The sequence below is a fragment of the Capra hircus genome, chromosome 29 (assembly GCF_001704415.2).
Source record: "Capra hircus breed San Clemente chromosome 29, ASM170441v1, whole genome shotgun sequence".
Classification (NCBI taxonomy): Eukaryota; Metazoa; Chordata; class Mammalia; order Artiodactyla; family Bovidae; genus Capra; species Capra hircus.
In genome coordinates this window covers 19,607,692-19,620,027 of record NC_030836.1, presented here as the reverse complement: position 1 = coordinate 19,620,027, position 12,336 = coordinate 19,607,692, and the positions used below count along the sequence as shown (strand labels likewise).

General features: G+C 35.6%; 1 protein-coding gene across 2 annotated transcripts in view; it reads left to right on the top strand.

Moving 5' to 3' along the window:
• The window catches only part of LUZP2 (leucine zipper protein 2), a 535,694-nt gene that overhangs the window by 400,311 nt on the left and 123,047 nt on the right, over positions 1–12,336 (top strand). For both annotated transcript variants that reach the window (XM_013975878.2, XM_018043589.1), the window contains exons 6-7: positions 2,356–2,418; positions 10,671–10,733. In XM_013975878.2, the coding sequence (XP_013831332.2) occupies positions 2,356–2,418; positions 10,671–10,733 (126 nt within the window). The remainder of the gene's footprint in view (positions 1–2,355; positions 2,419–10,670; positions 10,734–12,336) is intronic.

Below are 12,336 nucleotides of genomic sequence, written 5' to 3'. Positions count from 1 at the left end.
CACATATATACACATACACTCACACATATACCACGGCTTCTCTGTCTGTTCATCCACCAGTGGGCACTTAGGTTGTTTACAGGTCCAGAATTCTAAATAATTCTGCTATTAACATGGGGGTACCGATACTTTTCCAAGCTAGTTTTTTCTTTGGTGGAAGTAGAATTGTTGGATCATATGGTAGTTCTGTTTTAATTTTTTGAAGATCCTCTGTACTGTTTTTCATAGTGGCTGTAGCAGTTTACAGTCTCACCAGCAGTGCAAAGGTTCCCTTTTCTTCGCATTTGTGCCAGCATTTGTTATCTTTTGTCTTTTGATGATGGCCATTCCAACAAGCATGAAACAATACTTTATTGTTTCAATCTGCTTTTCCCTAATGACTAGTGATGTTGAGGATAATCTCATATACCTGTTGGCCTTTTGTATATCTTCTTGGAGAAGTGTCTATTTATGTTCTTTGTCCAGTTTTTCAAATTAGGTTATTTGGTTGTTTGCTGTTGCATTGTACGAGTTCTTTACATATTTTGAATATTAACTCCTTATCAGATATACTATTAGCACCTTTTTTTTTGCCATTTCATAGGTTTTATTTTTACTTTTTGGTAGTTTCTTTTGCTGTACAGAAGTTATTTAGTTTGATGCAGTCCTACTTGTTGCTTGTGCTAAAGCAGGTTAAAAATCTAAAATCTGCTAAAGCAGATCCAAAAAGACATTATAAACATTGAGTAGCAAATTAATATAGAATGTTCTCATGTACCTTTCCCCCAAACCTCTAATATAACAACCTACAGTGATACTATAATTATTGAACCAGAAAATTAACATTGAATTTTACCAGTGTTTCCACTAAAGACCTCTAGCCTTAGAATGATGAAAATCTAAGTGAACAACAAATCTCTAGAGATACTGAAGATATATACCTTATATTTAAAAACTGAGAGACATCAAAAAAGAAAAATACACAATTTAATAAAAAAAATTTAAGATCCCCTGTGTCAAAAATATCATAAATAGACATGCACAGTAGGAAAACAAGGGTAATTTTTAACCTACAAACTGAGCAATACTGTGGAGTTAAAATATAAGTATGTGTCTCTTTACTGTAGTTTATGAGCTTTTAGATACAGGAATACTATACACTGAAGACTTTAAAAATCTTCATCTTGTGTTTTGCTGTATGAAGAGTACAGATATTTGCAAAAAAAAGAGTCTATTACTAAATGAATCAAGATAATTCCTCATTTGTATAAAAAAAATCATGGTATTTAAATTCTAAATACATTTTTTAGAGTTTCAACTTGTACCTGAAGAGGAAAAGTTAGACAAAGGGTTCTTTCCAACTGAGGGAGCTATAACCACTCTCTGCATGACAGGAAAATAAAATAGGAAATGATGTTCATAATCAGGTGGGAATTGTGTGTGAAGAAGTCTTAAATTTGATGTATTCGTTCATTGAGTTACTCATTCACACTGCATACATTTAGTTCAATTTGCTTGCGATGCTCATCAAATTGACTCTCTTCAGAGTAGTTATGTATGAGATATCCTTGCCATTACATTGTTTGCTACTGTAGAGACAGTATAAGGTCTAAATCCTGTAAGTTTTTACCGAGTTTCTGCTCTCTTTTATCCTTCCTGTCTAAAAGAAGAATAGATACTCAGTTACGGGACAAAGAAAAGCAGCCTGAGTGTCACGAGGGAGATGTAATTGACACACTGTGAGGGTTTAGATTCAGATGGCTAACACTGTGCCTCCATTTCTAAAGTAACAAGCCTTGTCTATGAATCTAGGTCAAGTCCAGCAGATAGAGTACTCTTATGAGGCCTGGAAGAAGAAATGGCTTCTGAGCATCAAAATGCACTTTGAGTGCAATGCACAGGTGTCAGAAACATGAAGACTCTAAAACCATAGTGTTTAAAGGAAATTCAGATCCTAGTGCATCCGTGACTGTATTAAACTAGATTCCAAGGTGACACGCATCCAGACGATGGTAGAAATAAATGCTTGCTGTTTAGAGAGTGCTTTCAGAAACTAGTAGCAGTTACAAATTTGAAACTAAAATTATTTTAGAAAACAGCATACATAAATACAATAAACAGATTTAAATGTACAACCAAAGAAAGTTGATATTTTCTAATGACGGTGTTAATGCCAATACATCAAATCCATCAATTTTTGTTGAATAAAAAACCAATCTTTTATAGTACAGATTCTACTCAATTTACGCAAATCAGCTATATCTCATATCATGAAAGACTTATCTGTGAACAAAACAGAAGCGCTGCTGACATAATTTAAAGAAATTGTTAATATTTTGTAACTTCTTAGCAATAAAACTATGTTTCTTTCCTTAGAATAAAAGCTTGAAACACAAACTGTTGTTTGGAAACAAGCTATGTGGCCTGCATGCAGAAGAGGTGAGTATGTTTTCCTTTCTTAAAGCTTCAAGTGAATAGATACAGTATTAGTGCCAGATATTTTTTTTTTAACCCAGACATCTGGTGACTCTGTTCCCTTAAAACATAACTGCAAACATTGGAATAAGAAAATAAAAACACATTTTAAACTTTTAGGTATTTTGGATGTTTTAACATTTCATCACCAAATAGAAAAAATGTTAAGCCACTTAAGTGTTGCTTTCCTAAATGATATTCTGCATTCCTTCCCTGGATTATTAAGAGTTCCTTACTAGCAAACACCTGGAAGTCCATGAAGTTTTCATTTTTGGTACCCTCTATGTGGTGATAAAGAATCCTCCTGCCAGTGCATGAGAGGCGGGTTCAATCCCTGGATCTAAAAGAGCCCCTGGAGAAGGGAATGACAACCCACTCCATTGTTCTTGCCTGGGGAATGGCATGGACCGAGGAACCTGGCAGCCTACAGTCCATGGGGTCACAAAGAGTTGGACATGAGTTAGGACTAAACAACAACATCAACAATGTGATGTCTATACCTGTTGGAGACTAGAGTGGCAAAATGAGGATTCTAGGACTGAACATAAAATGGAAGAAACAAATAAATTAACTGGTTCTATTTGATGGACAAAAAGATTGTCTCATACAATATTGCCCCCTAAGTGGGTGAAAACGTCATTCTGTTTAATCCAGGTTTAATTAAAATCTATTTTTTCTTTTCCTGATCTTCCAAATGAATCTGTAATGTTGTAGAAATATAGCTCACAGTCAGTAATCCTTAGTGACAGTAAAGAGAGAGCAGAAATAGTGCCATAGTAAGTGATACTTCAAGGAGAGGAGGTTGCACTTAAGTGGAGCCTCAAAGGAGCATACAAAAAGACTCATTGTGAAAAAAAATAAATAAATAATGGAAAAGCCTGTGAATGATAAGGCCCAGGCATGTTAGTCTTCAGTGAAAACCAGATACTTGTGAAAGGAAGGGGGGAGGAGACAGGTTTAGGTAGAACAAAAACAGTCTAACACAAGTTTATCCCTTTCCCCGTAGCAGATTAGAAGCAAGGCACAGAGATGGTGAACAGCTTCTACTGTCTCCTAAATATGGAGCTACCTCTTATTCCAAAAGCTATGCCCTGATATTATCACCTTCTAGCAGAAGGAACAGGAAATATTACCTTGTGACTCACAAGCATTGCTCTTTAGGAGTCTATCTAGAAAGTAACAGCACATATGTCCTTGTATCCTATTTGCCAGAACTAGGTCACAAGCCTAGCTAACTTGTAGGAACCTGGAAAAAGCCATTAGGTTGGTGTCCATGTGCTTATGCAGAATCTGGAGTTTTTTAATTAAAGAAGGTGAGAATACTCCTTGGTGGACATGTATAAGTCACTATTGAGAGTCTAGCATGCAATATGATTATCCACTTATAATGTCTTTATAATAATATTATATATGAAATGAATAGAGCTGTTAAATACATTGAAATTGAAAGGTTGATGCCCCATAAATGAAAAAAATCAAACTGAATGGCATATAGATATAAGCCTATGTATTTTATTTTCTCCATTGTATTTTTCTATTTGGATATCAATAGACTCTCATATTGTTTATATTTGCTAAATTTCTAGGCATATGGCATATCTAGTGTGCAGTTTCTGAATATTACCCTTAAGAGGGTAAGTAAGTGGAGCTGTTTTGAATAAGGACCATCTGAATTGAAGCTATATTCTGTGATAACTTACATGTTCCCAGAGTTCACACAACATCCATGTACATGAAAAAGAGGTGGCCCTAGGAGAAGGGGTATGTGGTGTTTAGAAACAAACGGAGGAATGAAAAAACAACAATGATGACCTAGGTCTACCTATAGTTTTTAGCCCCTTAGTTCAAGAAAGACTCATATATTTTCTTCATCTTAGCTTCTTAGAGGACATATTATTTCTGCATTCTTATTTATGAATTCCTAGAGGTTTCATTTTCTTAATTCAACAGATCAATGCAGTTGGCTCCTGAAAGGAATGTCTGTGAAAAATTGTTTCTAATATTTAAACCTTTCAAGGGTGTGCCATTTACAACATTTTCAAGATTCTACTCTAACTAATGATGCTCCCACCATTAGATGATGAGTTAGTAATTATAACACCATCATAACACAGTCCCCCATTTTGCCAACTAAAATACTTTGCATGGTTGGAAACATTCTGAATATAAAAGTAAACCGAATAACAGTTGCAGTTTGATAACTGAAAGACTTATAAGCATTCAGTGAACGCTTAGAAAAGTACAATATTTCAAATATATAAGTGGGATTTACTTATTAAAAATGATTTTCATATCAGCACTGTTTACTAGGATATAGTAATTCCATGAGGATCATGTAATTTACTAGGTACTATGGCCAGCTACTTTTATTTTTTGGTTTTTAAATAGGCTTTATTTTTTAGAGACGTTTTAGGCAGAAAAGAGCAGAAAGTTCAGAGTTCGCATATACTCCTGCCCCCACACATAACCTCCACCATTATCAACATCCTCCACCAGAATGGTAAATCTTTTATAATCAATGAAACTACACTGATTCATGATTATCATCCATAGTCCCTAGTTTAGTTTAGGGTTCGTTCTTGGCGGTGTACATTCTATAGATTTTGACAAATATATGACATATATCTACCCTTACAGTATCATATAGAGTAGTTTCACTGACTTAATCTGTGGTTTAAGAAACCCTTCAGGTAATTCTTGTGTACATTAAAATTTGACAACCATTTCATTGCAGAATTTTGAAAGCTAAGTAGAAAAAAATAGTCAAAAAATCAAGACTGTATTAAATCCTTCATCTAAACTGAATGTGTACTTGATTTATCCTATTCTCTTATTTTATTGAGGTATAATTGATTTTTATTAGTTTCAGGTGTATAACATAGGCATTCAGTGTTTTATATTTTATTTAATAATGGCTATATTTGCTTGTGCTATACAATATATCCTTGATAATTAATTTATTTTATACATGATAGCATGTATATCTTAATCCTATATACCTGCCTTGCCCCTCCCCATCACCCCTTCCCTGTTGGTAACCACTAGTCTGTCCTCTATACCTGTGAGTCCGTTTTTTCTTTTTTAGATTTATTTGTTTTAGGTTTTTTTGGTCCCACATACAAGAGGTAACATAGACTATTTGTCTTTCCCTGTCTGACTTTCATTGTATATATTTATACCAACATCCTTTTTATCCATTCATCTTTGATGGACACTTAGGTTGCTTCCATATCTTGGCTATTGAAGCAATGCTTCTATAAACATTTAGGAAGATGTATCTTTTTGAATTAGAGTTCTTAGTCATATGAGTAACTCCCATATTGTTTTCTGTAGTGGTCACACCAACTTAAAGCACCAGCAACATCTACTTGGGTTCTTTCTTCTCCACATCCTTAACAACATTTGTTATTTGTAGACTTTTTGATGATAGCCATTCTGACAGATGTGAGGTGATATCTGATTATGGTTTTGATTTGCATGTTCTTGATAATTAGCAATGTTAAACATCGTTTCGTGTCTTATAATTTCATGGATGGTTTCTTTTGCTGTGCAAAACTTAAGTTTAATTAGGTCCCATTTGTTTATTTTTGCTTTTGTTTTTTTTCTTTTGGAAGTTAGGGGCTTCCTTCATAGCTCAGTGATAGAGAACCTGCCTGCAATACAATGAGTTCAGTCCCTGAGTCGGGAAGATCCCCTGGAGAAGGAAATGGCAACCCACTCCAGTATTCTTGCCTGGAGAATCCCAAGGACAGAGGAGCCTGGCAGGCTGCTGTCTGTGGGGTGGCACAGAGTCAGACATGACTGAAGTGACTTAGCAGCAGCAGCAGCCAGTATTCTTGCCTGGGAAATCCCTTGGACAGAGGAGCCCAGTGGGCTACAGTCCATGGGGTCATAAAAAAGTCAGACAAGACTTAGTGACTAAACAAAAAAACAACTAAACCTCCCACTTGATATTTTATAATCTCTACCATCAACCCCTCCCCCCAGCCCATGTCAACTAGTAACCTGATTTACATCCCTAGTCTCTTGTCTTTTCTAGGATATCATATATATGGTGTTATACAAAATAAAGCTTTTTCTTGTGACTTCATAGTATAAGACGTTAGAAATCCACCCATATTGTTATATATTTCAGACTTTATTTAAAACATGGCTCACTCTTTTTTAGCATTCCATTTCATGGATCTATGATAATTTGTTTACTATTTACCACTTAAGGGACATATGGGTTATTTCCAGCTTTTGACTCTTATGGATAAAGATACTATAAGCATTTATGTATATATTATCATTTCTCTTGCATGAATACCTACAAAGAATTTCTGCCTATTTTATAAGAAACTATCAACCCGTTTCCCAAAATGACTATAGCATTTTGCATTCCCACTAACCTATTTTTCAAATATCACTTCATGTAACTGTGACAATCTATTTGCATATATTCTTTTTAATCCTGCTGAAGAATCAGAACCTATAGTCTTAGATGTAGAAAGACAAATGATTGAGGTCCTAATGTTAGAATGTTTGAAATTGGGTCTGCTCTGGAAAAATAAGAGTGCTTAATCAGCCATCTGTAGCTCACCAGAATGTCTTCCAAACAGTAGACAAACATATCTGCTGGGAGATATGTCTTTCTTACAAACACTTTTTTGTTTGTGATAGTCCTCATAAAAAGCATTATTCTAATAAACACTGTTTATTATCTTAACAAACACTGTTCACCTTAACTTCTTAGCATTCTAGCAACTTCCCTCACCTCCTGAAACATTTGCCTGCTACCTCCCCTTTATATTCAATATATAACCTAAATATAAACTTGACTGTCAACTGAAACTCATGTTTATTTAATCTTTAACAATTTATAAAATAAAAATAAGCAGTAAAACTGAGCAATACATATCTGCAGGTATATGTATAGATATGCCTCAGTTCAGTTCAGTCTCTCAGTCGTGTCTGACTCTTTGTGACCCCATGGATTGCAGCATGCCAGGCTTCCCTATCCATCACCAACTCCCAGAGCTTGCTTAAACTCATGTCCCTTGAGTCAGTGATAACATCCAGCCATCTCATCCTCTGTCATCCCCTTTTCTTCCTACCTTAAATCTTTCCCAGCATCTGGGTCTTTTCCAGTGAGTCAGTGCTTCCCATCAGGTGGCCGAAGTATTGGAGCTTCAGCCTCATTATCAGTCCTTCCAATGAATATTCAGGACTGATTTCCTTTAGGACTGACTGGCTTGATCTCCTTGCAGTCCAGGGGAATCTCAAGAGTCTTCTCCAATACCACAGTTGAAAAACATCAATTCTTCAGCACTAAGCTTTCTTTACAGTCCAACTCTCACATCCATACATGACTACTGAAAAACATTAGCTTTGACTAGATGCACCTTAATCGGCAAAGTAATGTCTCTGCTTTTTAACATACTGTCTAGTTTGTTTATAGCTTTTCCTCCAAGGAGCAAGTGTCTTTTAATTTCATGGCTGCAGTCACCATCTGCAGTGATTTTGGAGCCCCCAAAATGAAGTGTTTCACTTTTTTCCATTGTTTCCCCATCTATTTGCCATGAAGTGATGGAGCCAGATGCTATGATCTTAGTTTTCTGAATGTTGAGTTTTAAGCCAACTTTTTCACTCTCCTCTTTCACTTTCATCAAGAGGCTCTTTACTTCTTCTTCACTTTCTGCCATAAGGGTGGTGTCATCTGCATATTTGAGGTTATTAATATTTCTCCCAGCAATCTTGATTCCAGCTTGTGCTTCATCCAGCCTGGCATTTTGCATGATGTACTCTGCATATAAGTTAAATAAGCAGAGTGACAATATATAGCCTTGACATACTCCTTCCCAATTGGAACCAGTTCACTGTTTCATGTCCAGTTCCAACTGTTACTTCTTGACCTTCACACAGATTTCTCAGGAGGTCAGGTGGTCTGGTATTCCCATCTCTTGAAGACTTTTCCACAGTTTGTTGTAATCCACACAGTCAAAGGCTTTGGTGTAGTCAATAGAGCAGAAGTAGATATTTTTCTGGAATTTTCTTGCTTTCTTGATGATCCAACGATATTGGCAGTTTGATCTCTGGTTCCTCTGCCTTTTCCAAATCCAGTTTAAACATCTGGAATTTTATGGATCATCTTATGTTGAAGCCTGGCTTGGAGAATTTTGAGCATTGCTTTGATAGTGTGTGAGATGAGTGCAATTGTGTGGTAGTTTGAACAATCTTTCGCATTGCTTTTCTTTGTGATTGGAATGAAAACTGATGTTTTCCAGTCCTGTGGCCACTGCTGAGTTTTCCAAATTTGCAGGTATTATTGAGTGTAGCACTTTTACAGCAGCATCTTTTAGAATTTGAAATAGTTCAACTGAAATTCCATCACCTTCACTAGCTTTTTTCATAGTGATGCTTCCTAAGGTTCATTTCTTCACATTCCAGGATGTCTGGCACTATGTGGGTGATCATACCATCATGGTTACCTGGGTTATGAAGACCTTTTTTGTATAGTTCTTCTGTGTATTCTTACCACCTCTTCTTAATATCTTCTGCTTCTGTTAGGTCCCTACCATTTCTGTCGCTTATTTTGCCCATCTTTGCATGAAGTGTTCCCTTGGTATCTCTAATTTTCATGAAGAGATCTCTAGTCTTTCCCCTTCTATTGTTTTCCTCTATTTCTTTGCACTGATCCCTGAGGAAGGCTTTCTTATCTGTCCTTTGGAACTCTGCATTCAAATAGGTATATCTTTCCTTTTGTCCTTTGCCTTTAGCTTCTCTTCTTTTCTCAACTATTTGTAAGGCCTCCTCAGACAACCATTTTGCCTTTTTGCATTTCTTTTTCTTGGGGATGGTCTTGATCTCTGCCTCCTGTACAATGTCTCCACCTCCGTCCATAGTTCTTCAGGTACTCTGTCTATCAGATCTAAACCCTTGAATCTATTTCTCAGTTTCACTGTATAATTGTAAGAGATTTTATTTAGGTCATACCTGAATGGTCTAGTGGTTTTCCCTACTTTCTTCAATTTAAGTCTGAATTTGGCAGTAGAGAGTTTATGATCTGAACCACAGTCAGCTCCTGGTCTTGTTTTTGCTGACTGTATAGTGCTTCCATCTTTGACTGCAAAGAATATAATCAATCTGATTTCAGTATTGACCATCTGGTGATGTCCATGCGTAGAGTCTTCTCTTGTGTTTTTGGAAGAAGGTGTTTGCTATGACCAGTATGTTTTCTTGGCAAAACTGTTTGCCTTTGCCCTGCTTCATTTTGTACTTCAGGCCAAGTTTGCCTGTTACTGCAGGTATCTCTTGACTTCCTACTTTTGCATTCCAGTCCCCTATAATGAAAAGGAGATCTTTTTTGCGTATTAGTTCTAGAAGGTCTTGTAAGTCCTTATAGAACTGTTCGACTTCAGCTTCTTCAGCATTACTGATTGGGGCATAGACTTGTCTTACTGTATTATTGAATGGTTTACCTTGGAAACCAACAGAGATTTCTGTCATTTTTGAGACTGCATCCAAGAACTGAATTTTGGACTCTCTTGTTGACTATGAAAGTTACTCCATTTCTTATAAGGGATTCTTGCCCACAGTAATAGATATAATGGTCACCTGATTTAAATTCTCCTGTTCCTCTCCATTTTAGTTCACTGATTCCGAAAATGTTGGTGTTCACTCTTGCCATCTCCTGTTTGACCAATTCCAATTTACCTTGATTCATGGACCTAACATTCCAGGTTTCTATGTAATACTGTTCTTAGAGCATCAGACTTTTTACTTCCACCACCAGTCACATCAACATCTCAGTGTTGTTTTTTCTTTGGGTCCGTCTCTTCATTCTTTCTGGAGTTATTTCTCCATTGATCTCCAGTAGCATATTGGGAGTTCATCTTTCAGTGGGTATGCTTAGGTGATTCATTCTGTGTATGTGAATTTTGCAGGGGAGGGTTGAAGAGAAGAACAATAAGCCACTTTCTTTAAATATTACCTTTTAAACAGTACAGTTTTTTGAACAGTTTTCGGTTTTTTCTTCCTGCCTAGAATAGCTGGATGTCTGACTCCCAAAGCAGAAATTAAGCTTTTCTCTTTCACTTCTAGACTAATTGAACTCTTTTTTTTTTTTTGTTTGTTTGGCTGCAAAGTTCATTCTTGTGCAGTTAAAGGAATTTTAATCTTGACATTTGAAAATGTAAATGAAATTAAGTCTCTAATTCATGTTTTTGTTCTTACAGTCAAAAAAAGTTCAATCCCAGCTGAAGGAACTTCGTTATGGGAAGAAGGATTTATTATTTAAGGTAAGCATCTTTCTCCCTACTTCCTCCAACTGGCTGGTTCAATACCTAGACTTATCTATAATACCATTTAGCTTAAATTTAATTTCCAGGTTTTCACAGGAATTAGAGTTATATTTGACTGAATTGAAGGTGCTTTCATTTTATTGCCTACTTAATTAATGGAGATAAATATAGATATGGCTTCCTGGGTACATTCTTAATCAAAGGCAGACTTCATTTCAAGGTGTTTAAAGTCTCTTTGTAAACTTCAATTACTTTAATTCAACATTGAGGAATACTGCCTTTCAGAATGCTTACATTACAGTGAGCATATTTTGAACAATTTTCGAGAGATCGGGTTCACTGGCGACCTATATTCTTGACTTTCAGAGATCCCTGCATTAGTCTTTTTATTATAATCTTTATATTTAATCATGGCTGATTGATTTTCATTATTTATACTTTCCAAGACTGTAGGTAGACATCTATCACACACTATGATTATGGTTAACTGACTAATGCCTCCCAAATATATCTACTTGCTAATCCCTAGAACCCATGAATGTGATATTTTATGGCAAAAGGGACTTTGCAGATGTCCTTAAGTTAAGGATCTTGAGGTGGGAAGATTATCCTAAGTTATCTAGATATATCCTGAGTATACTGCACACGTTTTTAATAAGAGTAATGCAGGATGGCTTAAGTGAAAAAAAAAAAAAAATATGTAACCTTTGGAGAAGTTGGAGAAGGAAAGACAATGCAAAGGATTTTTCCACATGGCCTCTGGGATAAACAGCCCTTTCAACACATTGATGTTGCTCCGTAAAATTCATTTCAAACTTCCAACTTTGCAAATTCTTAAGAGAATTAGTTGTGTTGTTTAAGTCACTGAGATCAAAGTAGTTTGTTATAGCAGCAAGAAGAAACTAATACAGATACTTCCTTTTATCTCCCCTGAGCAGAGAAGCTGAGCCTTTAATTGTGCTTGTGGTACACCTGCATTCCCAAATGCAGTAGAACAATAGAATATTAGGCTTTTAGTACTAGGAATAATACTTTGTTTAATAAGTAAATGTAAATTAATTTATGTGTAATATCTGTTTTTCAAAAATGTTTCCACTACAGTGATCATTTCAATCTATCTTCAGGTTTAATTTGAGATAATTCTTCATGTAATTTAGTGTTTGGAAAATTCTTTAGTTTTTCTCATGAAAACAGTAAAAAATAACTTCTCACTTTTCTCTGACACATTTACTTTGGGATTAGAGTCATGCAAAGGTGTTCCTATCATGAGAACCAATATTTATTAAATTCTTATTCCATGCAAGTCATGAATCTGGGAATATTTTACCATTTAGTCATGCATAAACATGCTTCCTGTCATTCCTTTAACCTCTTTTATAACAAAATGTTCTTTAGCACACCAAGGAAAATGTGAATTAATTCTCATTAATGCTCTCTGACTCTCAGCCCTCTGCTCATTGTATATGATAGATAAAAGTAGAAAATCCAAGGTATTAATGTTTTCCTGTGTACCTTCAATCTTTCTTTTTTTCTTAATTTAAATTTATTTTAATTGTAGGCTAATTACTTTACAATATTGTATTGGTTCTGCCATACATCA